Source organism: Mastigoproctus giganteus, chromosome 6, assembly GCF_048544385.1.
Source record: "Mastigoproctus giganteus isolate SK-2022 chromosome 6, ASM4854438v1, whole genome shotgun sequence".
Lineage (NCBI taxonomy): Eukaryota > Metazoa > Arthropoda > Arachnida > Uropygi > Thelyphonidae > Mastigoproctus > Mastigoproctus giganteus.
Window position 1 is genome coordinate 40020887 of NC_143580.1, and position 25054 is coordinate 40045940.

The 25054-nt window shown below is 32.9% G+C and overlaps 1 protein-coding gene across 1 annotated transcript in view; it reads right to left on the reverse strand.

The window, feature by feature from the left end:
• Positions 1–3386: 3386 nt before the first annotated feature.
• LOC150084182 (neprilysin-11-like) overlaps positions 3387–25054 on the reverse strand; it is a 202868-nt gene continuing 181200 nt past the window's right edge. Inside the window, exons 20-23 of the mRNA XM_090376147.1 lie at positions 18708–18806; positions 7792–7871; positions 6923–7018; positions 3387–3441 (exon numbers count right to left, since the gene is read on the reverse strand). Of these exons, the coding sequence (XP_090232273.1) occupies positions 3387–3441; positions 6923–7018; positions 7792–7871; positions 18708–18806 (330 nt within the window). The remainder of the gene's footprint in view (positions 3442–6922; positions 7019–7791; positions 7872–18707; positions 18807–25054) is intronic.

Below are 25054 nucleotides of genomic sequence, written 5' to 3' on the forward strand. Positions count from 1 at the left end.
ATTTTTTTTATCCTCCTTTATTAATTATTAAAATGTTTCTGAAGTTTTGAACTGCAATGATTGCTTCATTAAAGCAAAAGTGAGATTCCTTAATTTATTGGTTCTAGCATTAATGAGTCAAAAGCTATAAAATGTAGAAGGCCTGATTTACATATTATTGAAGCAGTTATGTTCCCCAGAATATAAACAGCACTCCAAGTACTTTTAACTTTTTCTGTTTTGAATGAAAGTTTCAATTCAAATCTTACTGCTACAAAACTTTCCTTCACAGTGTTCATGAAAGGCACTGAAGGTTGCAGTGTTTTTTTTTGTGAAAATGCTACCAGCATGCTGCACACCTATATTTTGGTTATATGTCAGGCATATAAATAAAAAAAAAATGTGAATTATATAGAGTCAATTTGCTTAGACGATTCTGAAGATGTGGAGACTGCATTAATTTTGTGGTTTCTGACAATGAAGAACAACAGACCTGTGAAAACTGGGAGGCACTTGATCTGGGAGGAGACTAGGGAGTTGTACAATGTTCTTATTACTGACATAGATTGTCTAGTGGAAACCAAGAGAAAAAAGAGAGAAGCAAGCCCAGAAATATCAGAATGAAATCAATTAAAATCAACCATTGAAAAAATAAATTTGATTTGGGAAGTATGTAAAGAATGATTCTTGGAAATTTTGTGGGAAAATATGGAGGAGACAAAGATTACAGCAGTGGTAAAAAAACTATGAATATGAACCACAGGTCAATGAGTGACCTGCCACAAGAAGTTGGTTAACTCTACTGAAATGCCAAAAAAATATTAACTCATTGATTTATAAAAAAAAAATTAGGAAATGGATATATATAAAAATAAATATTATATTAATATTTCATTCTTTTTTTTAAAAAAAAGAGGCACGAGTGGACGTTTCATTTTTAATTTTCATTCAAAATTTTGAATTGGCCTCATCACATGACGCAGGAACCACACATACTGACCCACCTAACAAAAAAAAAAGTACTGACCACTGGAATCAACAAAGAAATCCAGAAAAATTTTCTCTTCTTTGAAGTATATGAGAAAAGGAGGGAGGAGAGAGAAATTAGCAAATTATAAAGAACTCCTTATTAAGCTGCTATTTAACATAAAACTAGAAGTAAAATATCCATAATAATAATAATGAATATTACTATCACATGTGAGGTGATACTTGGTATAATATGATTAATAGTGAGGTATGACTAAGCTATTAGGCCCAATTCCTATTTCAGTAAAAATTCAGTATTAAACCCAATATTGTATACACAGTTAAATACCGTTAACCTTAAATATAATACTCATCAGCTACATTTAGATCAGATTCATTTGAAAGAAGAATATTGCAGTTTTAATAATATGTTAAAGTAGAGCTCAACATTTGAAATTTAACATTATATACACATACAAATCGCACCATAAAATCCCTAGGAAATAATATTGTCCCAGATTATAACAAGATATAAATAAAAAATAACTACACTAACATAAAGGCACATGGTAGTGGTGATTAAGAAATCTAGAAATAATATTTAATAAATGTACATTTCATCTAGCCCACATTTATTTATTTTTTTTTTATAATCGGACATAAGAAGACAAAGTTAAAAATTAAATTATAACTAGCACAAGTAAAATTGGAAAAAAATGATAAAATTAGAAACAATTTTACCATTTCCTGCCAAAAAGTCACATTCATATTCATCCACATTTTTGAGTAATGTGCTATTTATATTTCTTTAATTACTTTGGTGAGATGTAAAATACCAAAAATATTATATTGTAAACAATCTCAAAAAATTCCTAGGCATTTACTTATACAACAGACTATAATACATTACCTTTGTAGTCAAATTGAGAATTTACTACTAATTTTTATTATTATTTATAACCATATACCCATGGAAAAATGTATAGTGAGTGCTAAAAATATGATATTCTCAAATTATTCAATTTAAGAAAATTGTTGACACTAAGAAAACAACCATGAGCAAGAATGATGGCTAATTTTTTTTATTCTTAAATTTATGTAGTACAAACAAACTGCTACTTTTTATTGATACCAATAAAAAAGTAACTAGGTGCATTTCATATTTTTATGCTCCTAAATTAAGGCTAAATAAATGAGTAAAGTAACAATATATACAAGTATATCACTTTCATCCTCTTCTGTTTTATATTCATTGTCTCCTCCTTCTTCCTCATAGAAACCACCATATGTAGTTTTATAAAAGTTGTCCCCTTCTTCAGCTTCTAACAGCTTACCAATCCAACTGCCAGCATTATTTATTTGGTCTCTTATAAGTGCCATGCTGATAACAAAGAAGGTGTCAAGTATTTCTTTCTCTTTCCTGTTTTACATTTGGTTTCTCCTCTCTCTTTAGTTCCTTGTATGCCTTGGTCACAACTTGTTTCTTTCTTTTTAGTTCATCTGCTTCTGCATCAGATACAGGTTCATCATTTTCATCAATTGAAAAGTCAATCAGATTCATCACCTTCATCCTCTTCTGTTTGATATTGACTATCTCCATCTTCCTCATAGAAACCACCATATGTATGGTATAAAAGTCTTCTTCTTCAGCTTTAACAGCTTACTCATCTGACTGCCAGCATTTCTGTCTCTTGTAAGTGCCATACTGATAACAAAGGAGATGTCAAGTATTTTTTTCTCAGATTTAGGTTTTCTTTCCTATTTTACTTCCTTGTATGACTTGGTCACAACTTGTTTCTTTCTTTTTAGTTCACCTTCTGCATCTTCTTACACATTAGATACAAGTATATAATGTGTAAATTAACTGTTGCAGGTGTCTTCTAGATGATGAAAGTAAGAATTGTTTTATTCACACACACACACACACACACACACACACACACACACACACACACACACACACACACACACACACACACACACACACACACACCTAGAAGATGAGCAGGTCCCAAACTTATTTTAGCAGCTAATTTAAGTAACCAACCTGAATTTTGCAAAAAGATAATTATGAATCCTTTACCAGAATATCACTAAACACTGCAAATAATACTAATAATAATATTATTATGAAATACTGTAAATAATACTGCTAATAATTATTATTATACAATAAATATAATACTGTGAATAACGATTTTATTGTTAGGTTTTTCATGCTTAACACAATTAGCTAGTAGTAGTAGTGTACATTGCTAATAGAACTATACTTGCATAATTTAGTTCCTTCAGCAAAATGATTAAGTAATATTGTAATAATGTCTAATAAATGCTATATATATATATATATATATATATATATATATTATGTATATAATCACTGGCATCAATGCCATAATAGGCATTTGTTTCTCTCAAATACAAATAAAGAGTATTAATTAATATATAGTAGGCATGGAAAAATATGGAGCACCCAGTACTTTCAGTTTTACACTATTAAAAAAATATATTAAAAACAAAACAGAGTAAGTGTGGAGGCAATAAGCGTGTGGGGTGCTTTAATGCAAACTGTTGATCCAATTATGTTTTACAACGACCATTTAAATGTAATGTCTATATCGGCATTATTAAGAAAGTTCTGACAGCCTTCATTACTGCAAAACAAAGAGAGAGAAGACTAACAATTTATAATTTCATTAAGACAATACACACAAGACATCAATCCAATAGAAAATATCTGATCAACTATCAACTGTGAACTATCTATGAATGGTCAACTATCAATCTCGTCATTATCATTTGTGAACTATCCATGGAACTTATTTTGCTCATGGACTATAAGAAATGGTTCTTGAAAAGATCTGTGCTCTTCTTACCAGTTTACTTTTAAACTTCCCCCCCCCCACGTTTTTACTGGAAAACAGATAAATCTTTCTGTAAAAGTTTAGTTAATTCGTAACTAAAGGGAATTGGTAATCAGTATTAAATTCAGAAATTGTAGTCATTATTAATGTTTTTTGCAAATCAGTCTATAAACTTTGCTTGCAAGGTTTGGAACTTGTGCTAGTTTTTTCTGTAACCACACAAGTGAGAGCATTGATATTAACATAAAGTATAAACAGATGAGTATTTCAATATGCAATAATCACTTGACCAATTCATTAGCATTAGTAGAGGCATCATTTGATGCAAGAAAGCAAGCTTACGCAGCTTCAGCCAAAAAAAAATAAATAAAATAAAATAAATAAATAAATAAAAAATAACCACTTCCACTTCACCGCTCTGTTCGTTCAAAATACCTGTCCAGCTGAGCCTTAAACTTATTTAGGCTATCAACTTCCACAACAAGGGATGGAAGTCTGTTCCACCAACCAACCACCCGCTGGCTAAAGGCAAATTTCCGCACGTCTATCCTACATCTGTCTTTCCTCAATTTGAATTTATGCCCTCTCAGGTGATTATTCTGAGCAATTTTTAATATATTTTTATAAAGTAAATATATTTTACTTTATAAAATTATATATTTTATAAATATATATATAAGTAAATATATATTTTTATAAAGTAAATATACACTGTAAAATATATTTTACAGTGTAAATCTGAAAGGTATTAGACATATAGTATTGTAAAGATAACATTGTTTTAAATCTCAAAGCAGTTCCTAATTAAAATTATACATTTGCAGACAAATTGCAAAATTTACCTTACTAAAACCAGTTTAAAGACATGCAATTCTGATATTGTTCCAAATGCAAAAGTTTAAAAATGAATTCATGAAACATAAAAAAAAAAAAAAATTTCAGCAATTTAGTAATCTTCAGCAGAGTAAAATAAATATCTACCATCATATCACAGTACAACATTAAGTTATCTGTCACAATATTTACAAAATCAGTTTTATTTTGTGCATACAGTGGCTTTTAGTAATGACTGTGATGAGACAAAATGCTTTTCTATTTAAATAGATGATACTACATATATCCATAATGATTCTCATTTAGGAAGAAACTCAGCAATTTGTAACTCTACAATCAAAGACATGCTTCTCAGCTAATTAGGAATAAATTCAGAACTTTTTCATGTATTTTCATCTTTTACCAAAATGATATAGTCTCTAGTTTAAGTACTGCAGGGTACAATGACAAATGCTGACAATTATACAGAATTATAAGAAAAAATTATAACTAGTGGTGAGAGAAATCAGATTTTCAAAAATCGCTTAATGACATTTACATTGAAAACAAATTAGCAATTTTAAAATATTCTGTTTACACAGTATATCAGTATGGGCGTATTTGATAATCAATTGAAGCCCTCATTATTTGATAGTTTATGATTGGGGAAAAAATCAAAAATATATATTTGAAAGTAAATTACTGGTATACAAGGGTTTGTTCTGGTGATCTTATAAAGTTTATACATAGAGTTCAGAAATGTCTTTGAAATATTTCTCATTGCACTTAGCTTTAGAAAATAATATACTCACATAAAACTTTTTAAATATATAAGAGTTGCTATAACTGAAGTTCAGCTACTTCCAGCACATTTGAAAATATAATGGATTAACAGAAAGTGTTCATGTTTTGTAGGCACACTATATCAGTCACATTAAAATGAGAGTAATGCACTGGAACAAAGAGCTAGTGCTCGTTACTTCAACAATCATCTCTGAGTGGCAATATAACTATATTAGAGAAACTGTATTACCAGAAAAATAGCAATGTAGCAGTAGTACAAGGAGAGTTTCATCAAATGAAACGGTTGTGATGAGGCCAGAAACTGGTATCAGGAAAATATTAAGTTTAAAGAAACAAGTTTGCTAGCTATAAGATGTGGATGGAAATCTGTCCCTGAACAGTGTTGCATGTCATTTTGGCCTGCCTAATGCCAAAAACCAAAAGATTATGCAAAAAACTTTACTTCAGCTCCATTTTAAATAAAACTTTTTACACTGCTCCCCATATTAGATTAGACACAAAACAGAACTGTTCTCCATGGTTTATGGACAAATGATGTTGATTGTTGGGGATTATTTGGCGTGTCAATGTGATGTGTGTGTGTGTGTGTGTGTGTGTGTGTGTGTGTGTGTGTGTGTGTGTGTGTGTGTGTGTGTTTCTGATTTGTATGTTGCATGTAAACGAATCAGGCTGACATCCAGCTGTTGAAGCACACAGGGTTTTCAATTTAAGCTTCACTCACCATCAGTGGTGTCAGTGAATGAAATGTAAATTGAGAACTCCCACATAAGGGCAGTGATAAAAATATGTCTAAAGGGAGTTCATTTAAAAATAATTAAAAGTTATGGATTTGTCACAATTGTGTTCATAATATATCAAAAATAGAGTTGATATCAAAACTGAACAATTTTCAATTATTTCTTATCGATTTTAAAAAGGTTGTTATAGGTTGAAAATGAGGTAACTTTTTTCTGGGGTGGGGTAATTTTCAAGAAACACTGGTATAACTGCTTATGGGTTAGGCATGTTACTGTATTGGTAACATATATTTTATACATTTTTAAGAAAAAAAAATTTTTTTTCTTGGAAACAGTAAGTGCTACCTCAATTTTGAGGCAATTTTTGGAACTAGCATTTATAAATCTGAAAAAAAATCAAAAGCAAAAAAAAAAAAAAAAAACAAAACAAAAAAAACCTTAAAAATTATTTTTTTTTATAGCTGAGTGATATTTATAAAATGTCATTAGCTGTTATATACTAATACTACTTTTCTTCAAAAATAAATTTGTGTTCGGTCTAATTTTAAATGGAAAATTTAAAGGAATGGAACAAAATTTCAGCAGCTCTTAGAATTACTCAAACAGGGCAATATAACTGTTACTAAATACAAAGGAAAATAATTCTGTTGTATTATAAATAACCTAAATATTCTTAAATTAAAAATATATTACTTACATAATAGGATTGTATCTGAAAGATAGAATTCTATTATCTAAGCAATTAACAGTTTTTACCATAAAATACATTTTTCTTGAGGATTCATAGGAGAATTAATGGGACAATTAAATACTTTGGAAAACTCTTCAAAATTGGAAACGGGTCCTATAACCCTGAAAAAAAAAAAAAAAAAACACTAATTATTTGAAATAAACACCATTTAAAAACCAAAAGAAACTTCAGTAATATGACATCTTATTATTCTCAATAAACTATCATTTAAAAAATAGACAAGTTTTGTGTTTCAAAGATTTTCTTTTTTCCACTATAATGCAACTCTCAGCAGCCAAGATTTCCATGAATTTTAAGGAAATACCATAAAAATTTTAATTAAAACTTAAAAATTCTAATGTTATTTTATAATATCTATAAAGCAAATCAGTGGCAGCTAGTTTAATGAGAATATATTTTTATTTTAAATCAATGTTAATGAAAAAAAAAGTGAATGGATACCAAGTATTAAAAATATTTATTTAAGTAGAGGCTACGGTTGTTAAAACAATTAGGGGTTTAAAAAACAAAAGCTAATAAAAAGCTTCAAATCAAATGAAAAACTGTAAAGGTTATATAGTTCTGATGATGGGTATTGGTAAAATACCTGAAACGTCACCTTAATGTATAGTAATGTAGGCGAACAGTCTAATAAACTATATTATTAATTTTTCCGTGGTATAAGAGTGGTTTTAATATTATAATAACCTTAATGTAAAGGTTATATTTCAACAGAGAAAACAGCTTCTACTAACCTATAATATTAACAAATTCTATTTTTATTAATAATTTTGTTTACATTTCATTTCTAAAATCATTCAGCAGTGAGAATTTCTAACAAAAATTCCAGTACAGAATTTACATGTACATTTAGTATTCAAACTCATTATCATACCTGAATTTAGATGGACTGTGGATATCATTTTCAAGTGTTGCTTCCATTACTTTAGGACTAGCAATTTTTTTACACCATACCTAGGGAGACAAAAATTGTGGAATTCTGTATGATGGTATATTTATGAAAAAAAAAAAGAGGAAAGTTACTGACCCCTGATATTATGGATAATTTCTTATTTGTAAAAGAATAAGAGAAGTTTACCTCAATATGATTCTGTATGATACTCTCCAGAAATTAAAACGAAAACAATTAAAAAATCAAAAATCTTACATTACAGTAAGAAATAATTAAAAATCAATTTAAAGCAATTAAAAACTAAGTAAAAAAATTTATTTTGTGAAAAAATTGCAAAACGATTTTCCTTCCTGAAGCTGACAACACTTTGATCATATGTCATGATCACAGGAATGAAAATTATGAAATAAGGGCCAGTATGAAACTTAAATAGGGATTATTTGTCTTTGCGCATGTGCATAAACAGCCATGAATCGGAGATTAGATGTGGGCGGCGAACATTAACAAAATTTTCATATAATTTAATTTCAATGGTTTCTGCAATTAATTTCTTAAGAATGGAAAAAAAAAAAAAAAAAAAAAAAACCAACCACAACATTTTTGGAATTATAAAATTTATTACCCTGTAACAAATTTTGCATTTTTTATTACCAATGTCTGGTTTTAAACAGTTATTACTATCCTTTATGCAATATTGTGGGGAGTACATATAATGTCTTTTAATGTATGAATTTTTTCTAGTTCTGTTCTGCCATCTCTTATCTGTGTTTCCAACTAATTGTAGACATAATTTATAACAGATGGCAGCGTGAAAATAGCATTGAAAATTGGATGAGATCAGCTGCAGTGGCAAAACTATCATACTGCAATTGGTATGGTTGTTAAAAATCACATGGAGGGGGGAAGCATTCAGCAATTTGATGGAGGGGCCCAGAATTTAGTTTTGCCTCTACCTGATAACCTCAGTTGTCTGATTTGAGCTTACAAAAACTGAAATTAAAGAATTTATGTTGAATTTAAATGCAGAATTTAATAAAACCAAATTGAATAATACATAAAAAGATGTGGACGCTATTACTGCATCAAAAAAGTAATGAGGGGTTTTATTTACAAATTTTTTTTTTAAAATTCTGATTTGGCATTTGACAATTGTCTTTACATAAATGCTTTGAACATTTTAATTAAAGCATTTATGTAGTTTTCATTTTTGCAAAATTTCAAAATTCACTCCACAAAGCCCTCAATTTCAAAATTCCATTAAAAAACTTCACTCTAGAGAGCATCCCTATAGTGAATTTTGCTGTTACTGTGGGGGACCCATTCACTTGTGGAAAATTCTGAAAGCATTATTAAAAATGTTTCTTGTTAAATTCAACATTTTTACCCTACTTTTACTAGCAGATAATAAAAAAAAAATAAATAAATAAATAAAATCACCAAACATTCCATATAAACAGATCCTTCCATCTTAATTTCAATCAGTCACCAGTTTGTTCTGTCAATTTCAGTTTTTCACCTGGCAAACATGTGACAATGCAATTTTCAGAAAATGCAACTGGTTAGTACAATGAACCAAATCAGAAAACTCTTAAGTGCAAAAGTATCCTTGTTTTATCCTGAAGCATTATTAACTCATTGCGGTCCAATGTCGTGGCAGTTATGACAGTTGGTGTTACCGATTATGAAATCGGTTTTCCTATAGGGTTGGCATAATTATTGTTCTGCCATCTATTTATGCTTCATATAAAGAATTTGAGAAACTAGACTCATGTTTTTAATGAATTGTTAACAGCAAGTGGCAGTTGTTTTTCTTAATTTTAGAAGCCACAGAGCACAAGAATGTGTTAGAACTTTCTGATTAAGAATTTGAACTAAAGGCTTTTTTTTGGTTAACATGGGACTAAATTTTAAAAATGAATAGAGGAAATGTTAAAGGAATAAAGGAAATGGAGCTTTTTGAAGCTCCATTCTTCAGAAAGGACAGCATTCTGTCTGTTCTTTCTGAAGAATAGACACAAACAGAATGCTGCATTTCAAGAATATATTAAGCAGGAAGATATTTCTGTAGATATTTTGGATGTTGCATCTTTGCCCACCAAAAAAACAAGAAACAAAAGGAATTCAAAGCAGTGGATGTAAAATAAAAAAAATATATATATTTTTGATGATCCGATTGAAAAGTTCAGTGAATATTTTCTTCTAGGAAGAATTATTTCTTCAAAAGAAACTGTTGTCGGTTAGAATTTCATTCAAGTTTTATAACCCCTAAGGCCAACAAATCAAGTCTTCATATTTATTTCAGCAATTATGCCATTTTTGGAAAACCTACTGCTGACTTGATGAGACCAGGCTTGACTTTCATCTGAAGGATCATGCTTCATCGCATCCAAAACCTACTTCACAGTAATGAAAGAACTGTGAAGCAGCAGTTTTTGGATGAGATGAAGCAATGAAGATGGCAGAGTAAGTTGTTTTTCTGGCTTTTAAAAGCCTCAACTGCAAACAGTTACATCTTGATGGAGGCTGCAAATATGTCTCAAAAAAACTTTCATTACAAGCAGTTTTAAAAGAAGTTGCTTGTTCAGCTAGTAGATGTCCATTCCTTCCAGAAAATGGCTATCGAGTTCAGTTGCAGAAGATGAATTGAATATCAGTCCTCATTTTGTGATGACAGATAAGAACCCAAATAAGAAAGAAGCAGTATGTAATGACAAATGTTAGAAATGGGAGAAAAGAAACGGTTTAGTATTGTGAGACATGTTTCTGAAAAAGCAGGATTTCAGGAATTTGAAAATTTCAAATGTCAATACCTCATATAGGTCTGTTTTTCATAACATTTAGTCATATCTGTATTTAAAGCGATGCCAGGAGTGTCACCAACAAAATAAGTGAATCTGAATTCATGGTTAGGACAACTAATGCTCACATCATAATAGTGCCAACAACATTGTGCCACTTTGAAAGAGATTGATGAGTTTCATTATGGTACATTTGATGTATTTAGGAAGGAGAGGGAAGAGAAAAGCAAACCTTTGTCATAAAGGGCAACCTCGCCATATTCAGAAGTTACACATAGTAATATAGAATCTGTGTGGTGTGAGACCGTTCAAATAAAAGGTATAACGAGAGTGAGAGTAATCTACAGACCAGAATACATTATGAGGATTGTGATGAGAGCCGCTATACAAATGGAATGAGCTAGCATGTGTGAGTGTCTTATTATGAGTGATTAATTTGCCTCTAACTAACTGGAGCAAATGGGATGAAAACTTACCATGGGGAACAAAATTTTTAAATTAATCAGATGAGTTACTTGGATCAGAATATTAGGGAAAGTACCAGGGACAAGAATATTCTGCATTATGGTGATCACCCATGAGCCAGGTGATATCAAGGGCTGACAGTACAGGAGCCATTATCAAGGAGTGATCATGGAGTTCTAAGCTGAATAATCAGGAGATAGGTAGCAATTTTTAAAGGCAAACAAATGGATTTTAATTTCAGGAAAAGAGATTATGACAGCTTAATGTGCTACATGGCTTCTATAGTAATAGTAACTGTGGCATGTGATGCAAGAAAGCAAGCATATGAGCTTATGTAGCATCAGCCAAAAAAAAAAAAAAAAAAATCACAACCATTCCCTCTAAATGTTTGTCCAGTTCCTCCTTAAATTTATTTAACCTATCAACTTCCACAACGACAGATGGAAGTTGGTTCCATCAATTAACCACCCGCAAAGGCAAATTTCCACACATCTATTCTACATGTCTTTCCTCAATTTGAATTTATGCCCACTTAGGTTTGTAATCTGAACAAGTGGAAGAATACCATCAGAATTCAGCGTATTCAACCCATTCAAGGCCTTATAGATCTCAATCAAATCACCTCGCAAGTGCCTAGTCTCCAGCCGCTGAAATTTTCAGAACTTAAGCCTATCTTGGTAAGAGGATCCCTTCATTCCCCTCACCAATCTTGTTGCCCTTCTCTGTACACGCTCAAGCAAATCTACATCCTTCCTAAAATGAGGCCTCCAGATCTGTATGCAGTACTCAAGGCACAGCCTGACCACTGCCTTGCCTTATACAGAGGGACAATCTCCTCCTTTTCCCTGCTAGCAAAATTCCTGTATATCATTGACAAAACCCCAAGACCTGCTCTTGCCACCTATCTGCATTGTTCAGAAAACAATCATCTGAGGAGAAAGTTCACAGATTGCAAATACATTAAAATTATGGTATAACTCTATAGTAATAGAAGCCTTGATATATATTGTTAAGAAAGTACAGCATGAGGAGAACTCCATGATGGATGAAAAATGAACTAGCCAGTTTAACAGAGCAGAAAATAATGGCCTAGAAAAGTTAAGGTAATAAAAAGTACTGAAGCTTATAATAGCTACAGACTGATATGTAACAGTATCACAGAAAAGGTTAGGCTGGCAAAGGTGGATTATGAGAAATCTCTGACTAAGACAGTGAGAACAAGGAGTTTTTCACACAGATGAATACAAAGAAAAGAACAATAAATCAGATCAGACCCTTTTGTAATAGTTGCAGTAAAGCCCTAGATAACCTAACTGATGTTGAAGATGATTAAAGAGATACTTTGTGTTGATATTTACAGAAGAGAGTCCTTCTGTAAATATGGTGAGGAGAAACAGTCCAAGTGAAGCTGGAAAGTATGAAATTAGCAATATTGAAATTTCTGAAGATTATTTATTAGAGAAATTTAAGCCTAAAGGTGAATAAGGCTCCTGAGATTCATGCAATATATCCTGTAATTTTGAGGGAGGTGGCAAGAGAGTGCATTGAACCATTAAAGTTAATTACGAGGGCATCACTCGACTCTGGAGAGATTCCCTTGGATTGGAAAAGTGCCAATATATCTTCAATACAGAAAAGTGGTTCTAAGAGTGAAGTGGGCAACTACCAACCAGTACGCCTGACTGCAGTAGTAAGGAAAATAATGGAGAAAATGATCAAGAGTGAAATACAGGATCATTTAGATAGAAATGGAACTTTGAATGAAACATAGCATGCTTTTGTAAAAGAAAAATCATGTTTAACTAACCTGGTTAGTTTTTTTTTTGACTCAGTCCAGCACGTGAAGTTACTTTACAAGTAACTTTATGTGCTGAAATCATAGGGAAAATCCTTATATGGATTGTAGGATGGCTGCAGGGCAGGAGGCAGAGGGTTATGATTAATAGTTATTCTTGGGTGCCTTGCCACCCTGGATGAAAATTACTGGGCTAGAGGAGTGGATACACACTTTTCCATTATGGAGGAGAATTTGTTTAAAGCTTTCTTCAGTGAGTCAATAAATAACCAATTTTTTGGTTATTTGTTGATCAATTTTTTTTTTTTTTTTCACAATGTCAATTTCAATGTACTATGAAAAGACTTCCTTGGATTTCAGTCTTGACCCTAAAAACTCTGCAGGCCCTCTGGGTAGATTTAAATCTCTCACAAGATTGTTGAGTTCACTTTGTGTAAAACAGCTGTGGTCCACAGTTGTGAATTTCTTCACCAAAATTTTTACATCATCCTCTAGATCACAAATGTCAGGTTTGGGATCCGATGGCATACATTCAAGAACAACTGGTGGAGGTGGCACCAGTTGTTCAGATCCATGGGGTACTGGTCTTACAGCTGAAGTAATGTTGTTGGGATAGACAATGCTTTGTTTGTTCTTTGTGTTATAACCTTCTATATTTACAGGACAAAATTAGCAGTCATTAGTATGAAATCAAGGTTTCCTCCACACTACGGGTAATGGCAATGTCGTGGCTTTGTTTTTACCACCTATCCCCAATCACAAGCACTTCACACATGTATGGCACACTTCATGGGGAAGGGACCAACTTTTATCTTGGTCACTTAATTCCAAAATATGCAGCATATACACTTTTCCCAAATGTAAGCTATATCCTGCCTTTGTTTCACCCCAACATAGTTACTACAAATGTAACTAATATATTTTCAATGTTTACATAACCACAAGTTGCAGTTGTCAAAGACAGAATATGAAAGTCACATTAAAAGTATATACTAGATTAGTGTTTCTCAACATTTTCATTGCTGCGGCACACTTTTAAAGATGCTAAAATTTTGCAGAACATCACACACTGCAATCACTACTATACTCATATTCACAAATGGGAAGTTATTTCTGTTGGGATATTTAATAATACACTTATTATTTGTATTAAATGCATTTAATATCTCTTTTTTGAACATACATGAATTTCATGAAATTTAAAAGAAATTTTTTGATAGAATAGGTGAACTAGGAATCAAAACACAACGTCACATTGACCATCAGAAGGCACTATGTAAATAAACAAATTTTTTTGTTTGAATTAATTTTTATTATAAAATTTGGATTTATTATTATTATTTTTTAAATTTGCATTTTCCGAGGCACATAGTTGAGAAACACTGTTCTAGATAGTATGGCTGCACTAGAAAACAACTGCTGAATGCAGAAGAAACACTTCACAGGTTTATAAAGCTACTTGACTTGCAGATCTCAACATGTCTAAATACATCTAAGCATGTTTATACCTGTCGCTCACAAAGGAAGTAGTATGCATATTATATATACATGGAATGTGTATTTTAAAAAAAACAATTCTTCCTGTTTGTAAAAAGCTGTACTTGATAGGTAAAAACGGATTGGATTTTTCGAATTAGCACTAAAAGTACACTCAGAAATACCATGGATTTTGGAAACATCAAAATCTATGCAGATCAGTGTAATTAATTATTATTTTTTTTGTCATTGTATCAAAAACCTAGGACTTCCTCGTATCATATGACTACATACTAAAATCTTATAAATAATTGACATTTAAAATGTCCAAAGAATTTATAAAATGTTTTTCCATGCAGTTTTATATATCACTTCATGACAGCCCAAAAATAAATCTGAACATCACATTCTGATTAGTCACTTTTTTGGATTTTAGAGCTGGACTGAAGTTGGAGCCTTTTGGTTAGTTAGAGTGTTTTTCCTATGCATTTTCTATGCAATGCATTTTCCTAAATGTGGTGCATTTAGGAAAATGCATTGGACTGCATTTTCCTAAATAACAACAAAGGAATACACAGGGTATATTCGTTTGCTGTTGTTATTTAGGGTTTGATGTTGGAATGCAGATCATGTCAAGATTGGTAAAATAGTTAATGATCAGTGCCAAACAGAGCTTCTTCAGGATAACTAAAATAGATTTCAGGGATGGTCAGAAAAGTGGCAGCTGATTTAATTTGATTCAATTTTAGCAAATCATTCAATAATATCTTTGAATGATTAGTAGTTAATAACTACTAATATCTCTTTATGAGTTAATTTGTTCCTATTGCGCACTCATAAAGCGAAAACTCGTAAAGAGGGAATTTGTTTCCCATAGACAATGTTAAAAATAGGGGTTATTGTTCTCAACAATGAAATTAGTTAGCTAATTAATTTATGTTTAAAAAATTATTGATTTAATCAAAGAAATGAAAACTTAGCCTGTAAAATCAAACAAATTATAATAATAAAGAAATTATTTATGACTTACAAATGTTAAAGAATGTTTATTCTTCATCATCATCAACTAAATGCACACTCATTGATCACTCATTATTGGCTTGACACTCTGCAATTACTCTTTGTTGCGCAAGGAGTTGTCTTCTTCAGAAATGCTTCAAGAGGCATTTGTTTCCAAAATAATCTTCTAATTTCTTTATAAATTTCAATAGCATGCATAAGCATTTTTTTAACGGAACGCACAAATTACAACTAACATGATTTGCGTGAGGTAACAAGTTTACAAAGCTTAAAAAAAAAAAAAAAAGGAACGAAGAGAAGATTCTGAAAATTCATTTATGTTTTTTATACGGTTTCAGTAAAGGGGAAACACACTTCACCATAATAATGTAAAAAAACCACACAATTCCAGCTATTGGTATTTTTGCAAATGCAGTAACATGGAGTTTACTACCCATTTATAATTGCTTGCAGTAAAAGAAAAGCCCAATAAACCGGAAAGTGCAAACTGTTTTTATTGTTTTATGGTTGTGACTTCCCAAAATGTGCTTTAGAAAGATATAACAAAGCCGTTGAAAATTAGTACTTATAACAGAACATATGATAACAATGAAAGTGTAGTGCATTTTAATGATTTGAATTGGTAACGAATACAATTCACACTATAAAAACGACCTTTTAGAGAGTTATATAGTGAAAATTTCAACTTCTGAGGTTGTGGAACAAATTACCAAAAAACAGTGTTATTGGGTTCACATTACGATATTTTCATGATACGATGGTGTCTATGGAAAGGATTAATATCATAAAAGGAGTACAGCTATGCATGTATAGCTATGCATGCAGTTTGAAATGCAGTATTTATGAATGTTTAACATTCATTTTTTGGATTTTGTTGATACCTGATACTTAAAAAAAACTCGTAAACTCGGGGATTGCCTTTATATTTCAAATTAAGTTTTCTAAGTGATTTTTATGTACACCAAATGTACACAATGTCCTGACAGTTGGTATCTAAACCTACGTCTATATATGAAAAAACTAATTCCTTAATTAAATAAAATTCTATCAATGTCGCGAGAGTGCAGTTAAGTTAAAACTGTGTGGTTTCCCTTCTTTGCAAAAAAAAAAAAAAAAAATCAATGTGAATGCTAAAACAACAGAAAAAGTGTACTCTAACAATATTTAAAAATTGAAAAAAAATTAACAGTACACCGTAGACCTGATGTAACATGGGCAATAGGGTCCAAAATTATTTTGGATCATGTTATTAGTGAATTCACGTTTTATTATATTTACATATTTGGATGTAAACTTACTGATGTTTGACCATTAGAAACCACTAACCTAAAGGATGTAACTACAGATAAGGATTTTTACACATGAATGAGCAAAAAAAACGGTAGTAATCATATACTTTTTTTTGGGTGCTAGAAATAAAGATTTCAATCAAATTCTTTTTGATTTTATTGCTAAGAACACACAGACACCAAAATACCTGCTCTCTATCATTATCAATTAAAAAAAAAAAAACACATTGATAAGCATCTAAAGATCAAGATTGGGGAAATAGTAAGACTGGATTTTGACACTGAAATAACTGTCTCATATGAGTACTTGATGGATGGAGTCTACATAATACTTGATTACACGGATTTTTTTAAATAAATGAATCTAGAGTTAACTGCTTTGTTGTCTCCCATTTCTTCTTTTTTTGCACTTTCAATAATTGATTTCAAATGAAGGATATTCCACCATAAGTGAAAACTTGACAATAAACAATCTTCAGAGGTGGTCACCTAAATGTGAGTTAGTATCAAAGCCCATATATTCATGATTGGACCCTGATCATGACTAATGGTTCTGGTTCATGATATATAAAATAGACCCACACAATATGCAAACAAAAGAAACTATTAATTGGAGTGATGCACAGCCTATTATAACAAAGCTGTGAATACTGGAGGAAATTCATTTTACTGTTCAGTTTAAGACTGTAGGCAAGGAAATTAGGTAGCGGGATATGCAAGCATGCACAGAGAAACACAGAGAAAATGGCTGCCCGTGAGTGTCAGTATTTTCTCAGTTGATACTATTGTATAATTTTTCATTGTGTATCAACACCAAATGAAACAATTTTATTATTTAAAAAATTATATATAGTAATAGCATGTTCTATTTCCTTCAAGGAAACAGAACATGCTATTACAGACTGGTATTTTGCATATTTACAGCTGTAAATACGCGAAACAGCAGCACCCCACATAGCACTGATAATTGGAACCGAAACTGTTCTGTGTTACGTGAAACCATGCTGACTGAGATATAATTATAATGGGTTTTAACTGAATGCATACCAGAGAAACACAGTCTATAAACAAATTATAATAAATCTATAAACAATTTGCACTTGATAGCTAATTAAAAAATTAAAAGGATTTGAAATAAAAAGGTAACATCATGAGAGATGAGAAAAAAAAGCTTTATTATTTATTTAGGTATTTCAATAATGAAGTAGTCTCTTCTTTTTCTCGGCATACAAGTCTTTATAGCATTGAATCCCATCTTGTAAAATTTGCTGTATCTTGATGCTATGTTCAACATTCGGATCTCTAGTCATAATCGCCTCGCAGGCCATATTAATCCCCTCCCCCCCAAAAACTTTCTCCAATTCTTCTGTTGAAAGTTCTTTTGGTGCCACTTCAGAATTGTTTTCCTCTTCTTCATATGCAGTTTGCTCATCAATTTCAAGGAGAGTTAAATCATCTAAGTCATTTGCATATGAGTCTATGCAGTCACGTACATTGTAAGTGTCCAAAGTTACGAATCCCAAATCTTTTCCGATCTTCACGTCTTTGGCAATTGTATGAATTTGCGATTCAAAACTAGTGAAATCATTTGCCAAATGGGGCAAAGCATGCTGCCAAGCAGAACGCAAGTTGTTGGCAGTGATTTCTAGCCAAGATACAAATACATTTTTGATCATATTTAAAGGGGTAAAAATAAACAGTGAAATGAAAAGTTTGAAAAGCTATCACATCATCTTGTCAGAATTGAATTAAGAATACTGAACACTGTTGCACATTGCTGTTGACTGCCTGAGGGGAGCTACTGGCACATGTGCATGCGAAGCAATAGAGTTTGCACCATAGCATATATGTAAAGTATGTGTCTAGACTATTGAACAAGTTTTAATATGTACAGTAAGTTTTCAACTTAAACTTAATTGAAAACTGTGCTGTTTGAAGCAGTGCTAAGCGAGGTATTGCTGTATACAGAATGATAGCTGAAACTGAAGCAAATGTGATGTTTTATAAAGGTATAATTATATACATGAATGCAATATGTGAAAAGGAATAACTTACCGAGGCAAAACTAATGAAGAACATCTGCTCGGGTGTAAACCTCTCAAGATCAGGAAGTGGTTTTTCTATTCCATGTTCTCTTACATAACTTTTATATGCCTGGTTTAATTACATAAATAAAGAACAATGTTATCATCTTCCATGAATATACAAATAGCATGTCATAAGCAAAACATCTCATATTATGTTTGTTGCTTCTTGTAATATATGGTATACCATAGTCAGTTAGCCTGAAGGCTTCATGACATTTTCTGGTAATTACATAATTCTAATTTTTTCTTCATACAACAGACTAGGCACATTATTTAATAAGTGATATACAGTGACTTCTTAATTTATGCAAGGGTTATGTTCCAGAATGTCTCGTGCAATTTAAATTCACAGATAATGTAAATAATCACAAAATATGTGATAATAGGCCTGTGAGAGAGAGAGAGAGAGAGAGAGAGAGAGAGAGAGAGAGAGAGAGAGAGAGAGAGAGAGAGAGAGAGAGAGAGAGAGAGAGAGAGAGAGATTGGGGTGGATGGTGGCTTTAGGCAGACTGATAACAGGGATTATCATGGTCAGATTCAGTTCCCTCAGATTTGGACCAGATAGGTGGGGTGGGGATGTTACGCTAACCCGAGAGGTGGAGGGTTCACTTGACTGCTTCCTTCAGCACTTGAAAAAGGAATCCAGAGTTAGTTGCTTTGCACATTGTCTCTTCTCACACAACAACTCACAGTAGCAACCAAGTTCTAGCATAACTTTAGGTTGCACTTTACAGTGTTGTTCAGGATTAGGGTTTTCATCAGTTAACAGATTTAGGTCTTCACCTATAAGGTTTAATGCTTTCGATATTCCTTTCATTGTCAGGTTCCATTCTTCTTTAACTTCTCAGCTTTCACTTGCTGCTGCTTCCTCCTCTTGAATGTGATGGTGCAAACAGATCTTCATTTGACAATTATTGATGATGCAAATCAATTAAATCATCCACATCAGTTGCCTCCACTTCAATGAACCCTACATTGCTTGTTTCATGCATTTGTCTTTAGTTTTTGCATAATAATCTTTATTGGTATCAGAGCCTTTGAAGGTTAACACGCTTTCTGCTAATTAGTTCCTATAAACAACTCAGTGTTGTTATTTTGGTTTTTAGGAGCATTAACAACTAAGGCCATATTGCTCCGGGGATATGCAGTGGTCATTCCCTGACCTTTCTGCATCCTCCACATTTGGTGGTCACGGGCTCGAACCCCGGTCTAATCAAGAAGCGCATGCTACGCACTGCTGCTCCTGCTCACCTGGCTACGGAGGCGCTGCCTTTGAAGGAGTTGCTAAGATCTGGGCATAGCTCGTGCCACAAACGTTGAATACAGTTATGTGGAACTTCATGTCATGCAGCATCAATGAATTTTAAAGCGTCTTTTATATTGAAGGCTCTTCAATATTGCAGCACACTCATCTGTTTGTAGTCGGTTTTGTCAATTAGATCAGAATGCACTTAAAATACTGAGCTTTAAAAGATTTAATCACATGTTGGTCCATATGCTGGAGTATTGAGGCTGTATTTGCCAGGGAAAAAAAAAAAAATCTTCATATTGGAACAGATGTCAACAATACTGGGTGAATGGCTTGTGGCATTATCAAGAATAAGTAAGATGCTGAACGAAATTCCTTCTACCTTGCAATACACTTCCAATTCTGGTCATAACTGAGATCTAAGGTAGCTTCTGAAAATAACAGCAATCATCCAATCCAACCTTTAGGGTTGGAGTACCAGTACACGGGCATGTACGACCTGTGGTAACCTTTAAGGGCATGAGGGGTTTAATAATGATAAATGCACACAGGTTTCAGTTTAGAACTCTACATATTAGCAACAATCAGAAGTGTTAGCTGATTTTTCACCACCTTAAAGCCAGGTGCAGTCTTTTCAGCAATGGAAATAAATGCGATTAGGCATTGTTTTCCCAATATAATTTTCCAATATACATATAATATTCAGAATATAAACAACACAATATAACTTATCAAATGTCAACATGACTGTAACACATGCTATATAAGCAGCGCAAGCATAAAATTTGGATCAACCAAAACTGCAAATACTAGAGCATATTATCATAGAAATAGTCTTCAATCTAATTATTCTGCAACAGAACTTAGTCAGCACACACAATTACATAACCATAACCCTCAAATAGACTCGGCAATAATCTTAATCAAATTAAATTATATGAAGCTTTAGCTATTCAATGGTTCCATCAGAGCTTGCAGAATGCGGTTCTCAATACCCAACTACCAGCCAACCTTTCCCACACATGCTTTAGCTATGATCCTGGGAGTTATTTCATCTATAAATCACACACAAACAACTTTCTTTTCTTGAAATAACCAACTGATAACGTTTTACGAAAGTCTTCCAACAAGACTCTTGTTATTCAGTTCACATTATGGTTTTAATTATGTATGACAACCTAGGTAAAGAGAAGTGCACTCTTTTTTCCTTGGGGCATTTTTAACTTAACTTTTACTTATTAAAATTCACATCTTTGAATTATACAGATTCGGAGGAGAGTATAGTAAAAAAAAATCAGGCAGCCAAATGATGCAAGGAGTAAGCTTATTCTACAGCAGCTAAAGGTAACCAGAGTGAATCACAGCTCAATTCTAAAAAGTAACAATCCAATATTATTCTGAACCTTATCAGTCTTACTACCCTAGCTTGGGAGACAATTTATTACAATGATATTGTTGCTTTGGGTTTTATTGGTGCATCAGCAATTAAGGCCAAAAATAGGTCATATAAAAGAGAAAGGCTAATATTTTAGTAACGGAAGGAATTACTATGTCAAGATGTGTATTTCATGTTTCCTAAGTAATAATATAAGATGTTAGTATTTCAGTGACCACTACGTCAAGAACTTTACAATAAAGATGTTATTTATTTATTTATATATAGTAATAAAATTATGTAAAAAATTTATAAAAAGGTAAATTTTCAATATGCATAAAAATATTTAATTAACTAAAAACGGTTGACACAGTGACATTGTTTGATAAAATCTGACTGAGTGTATAAGGCTCAGTCAGATGGCCTAAAACAGTAAAATGTAAAAGATGTTCATTGCCTATAAAGGAGACGCATGGATAAAATATGTCTCAATGTTAAAAAGGTGTCACATTGCGCACACACAGGAGGTCATCTATCTCCAGCAGAAATGAACGAGTAAGATGACTGTGTCCTATGTTATGCACGCATGCACACACATTTTTGTTTATATTTTTCCAATTAAATAGATATTTTAATTAATTTTTTTAGTAATTTTTAGTCATTAAAATCTACAGCGTGACTGATAGATGTTTGAGTCTGAAACCTGTCCTTGGTGAATTTTATTTGAATATAAAAAAGGCTCAAATTACTTTTGATAAAACAAGTTCGGTAATTCTAATTCTTTAATATATTTATTATAAAATTCAATGTTATCATCTTACATTAATTCAAACTTTATTTTATATTTAATTAACATTATATTAAATTCTAGCATGAAATTCTAGCCAGAAACCCATTTATTTAGTAAAAATAATTACTTTATACTTTGTGGTAACAGGTTAGATTGCACCCTGAGAGTGCATCTTTTTTTTTTTTTTTTTTTTTGATTTGGTAGTTGTTGGCGCATCGGCTTCTGTGGCCATATTGCACCTCCCAAGGTTTTTGACAGTACTTTAATCCAAGCCCGAGGCGGGAATCGAACCCGCGACCTTTGGGTTGCCGGGCAGGTACTTTACCCACTCGGCTAGCCCGGTCGGCGAGAGTGCATCAATGAGCACACAAGTCTTATGAGGTTTATACACATATGTCACTGTACACAATACTGACCATTATAATTATTATTCCTGCACAGTAATGACCCCTCCAGGAGTATATCATACCAGCAGAGAATACCCAGTTATAAACTAAGATAAGCTCTAACTGCAATGAAGGATTTTTTTGTAATCTGAATTTTTTGTAATAAGGATAGGTGGAGTATAACCAGGGTATGTCTGCCAGGAGCAACTATTAATGATGTCACCAACAGATTGTCAGATTTTAAGGGGGGTAAAGAGAATATTATTATTCATGTGGGGACTAATGACATTAATCATACACGATCTGACGATTTGTTGGAAAAATACAGGATCATGCTGAGGAAATTCTGCGAGCTAGGCCACAATGTCTGTGTCTGCAATTCTGCCCAGACACGATAGGAGGGATTATATGTTAAATGCCTTGTGGATTAACTCAAGACTTGAAGGACTCTGCAAGGCTTTTGGGGGGAAATTTCTATCAGCTTGGCCTGCACTTGTAGGTAGAAGGAATTTGTTTTGTAGAGATGGGATACACTTAAACAAAGGTGGTGTAAAAGTTTTTGTCAGTATTATTGAGGATACCGTAAAGGTTCAGGGAAACTGCTAGTTAGGGGGGGGATGTGGGTAATACTGACACACGTTTATCTGATAATATTGGTCAAATTAACTCTTGCACATACCTCAAGAGTTCTTATCTGTTATCCCAACTGGACATTATCTATGTTCTGGGTGTAGAAACGTTTCAAGAAAGCGGGAAGCAAATGCCAGGGAAGAGAGCCTAAAAAACTTCCAGGGTTGTGTTAGGGTAGTTAAATATACAAGAACAGTAAGTCTTAATTGTTTATATAGTAATGTTAGAAGTGTCATCAATAAAATGAGTGAATTCGAACTGCTGTTAAAACAAGTAACGCAGACATAATAGGGCTTATGGAAATGTGGTGCAACCCGGAAATAGGGGATGATGAGTTTCAGTATGGCTTGTATAATGTATTTAGGAAGGATAGGGTAGATAGACGGGGTGGTGGGGTAATGCTTCTTATCAGAAGCAGCCTGAGTGCGCCGATAGCTTTCCCGGATTCAGACGTTTCATGTGCTAGTATAGCCTCTGTATGGTGTGAGATAGTTGGAAACAAAGGTGGCATGGAAAAGTTACAGAGCAATAAAGAGTACTGAAGCCTATAACAGATACAAGATAATCTGTAATACAGCCACAGAAAAGGTTCGACAGGCAAAGTCAGTTTATAAGAAATTGCTAGCAAACAGAGCAAAGAGGGGGAATAAGGAATTCTTCACATATATAAATGCTAAGAAGAGAAGGACAAACCAGATCAGACCTTTATGTAAGAGAAAGGGGATAGTATTAAATACACCAGCTGTTGCAGATGAACTGAACAGATATTTTGCATCGATATTTACAGAAGAAAAACCTTTTGTGGCAATGGAAAATTGTGGGAGCGAAGTTGGAAAATACATAATTAATGATATTGAAATTTTGCAAGATTATTTAATGAAAAAACTTTTGAGCTGTTTGTTTGTTTGTTATTTGGTTTTTAGGAGCATTAGCATCTAAGGCCATATTGCTCCGGGGATATGCGGTGGTCATTCCCTGACCTTTCTGCATCCTACGTATTTGGTGGTGATGGGCTCAAACCCCGGTCTAATCAAGAAGTGTGTGCTACGCACTGCTGCTCCTTCCCACCTGGCTACGGAGGCGCCTAACTTTTGAGCCTACAGGCCAGTAAGGCTCCTGGAGTTGATGGAATATACTCTATAATCTTAAGGGAGGCAGCAAGTGAGTGCATTGAACCATTGAGGCTAATCATGCGAGCATCACTAGACTCTGGAGAGATTCCGTTGGATTGGAAAAGTGCCAATGTATCTCCCATACATAAGGGTGGTTCTAAGAGTGAAGTGGGAAATTATCGACCTGTCAGTCTGACTTCAGTAGTAGGGAAAATCATGGAGGCAATGATCAAGGGTGGAATTCAGGATCATTTAGATAGAATTGAAATTCTCAAGGATACTCAGCATGGTTTTGTAAAGAGAAAATCATGTTTAACAAATCTGGTTCGCTATTTTGAAAGGGTCACTCATGAGCAGGATTTGGGGAATAATTTCAACATTGTTTATTTAGATTTCAGCAAAGCTTTTGTCAAACTCAAAACTCAGTCCCACATGAGTGGTTGCTTTATAAGCTGGAACAGGTTGGAATCACTGGGAAAATCCTTAGATGGATAGCAGGATGGCTTCAGGGCAGGAGGCAGAGGGTTGTGATAAATGGCTATTCCTCAGATTGGGTTGATGTAAGAAGTGGGGTTCCCCACTTCTATTAGGACCACTGTTGTTTTTAATTTTCATAAACGACATTGATGAAGGAATAGAGGGCGTGATGTCTAAATTTGCAGATGATGTTAAAATTGGTAGAGTAGTTAATGATCACTGTCAAGCTGAGCTTCTTCAGAGAGACCTAGATAGACTTCAGGAATGGTCAGCAAAATGACAGCTATGCTTTAATC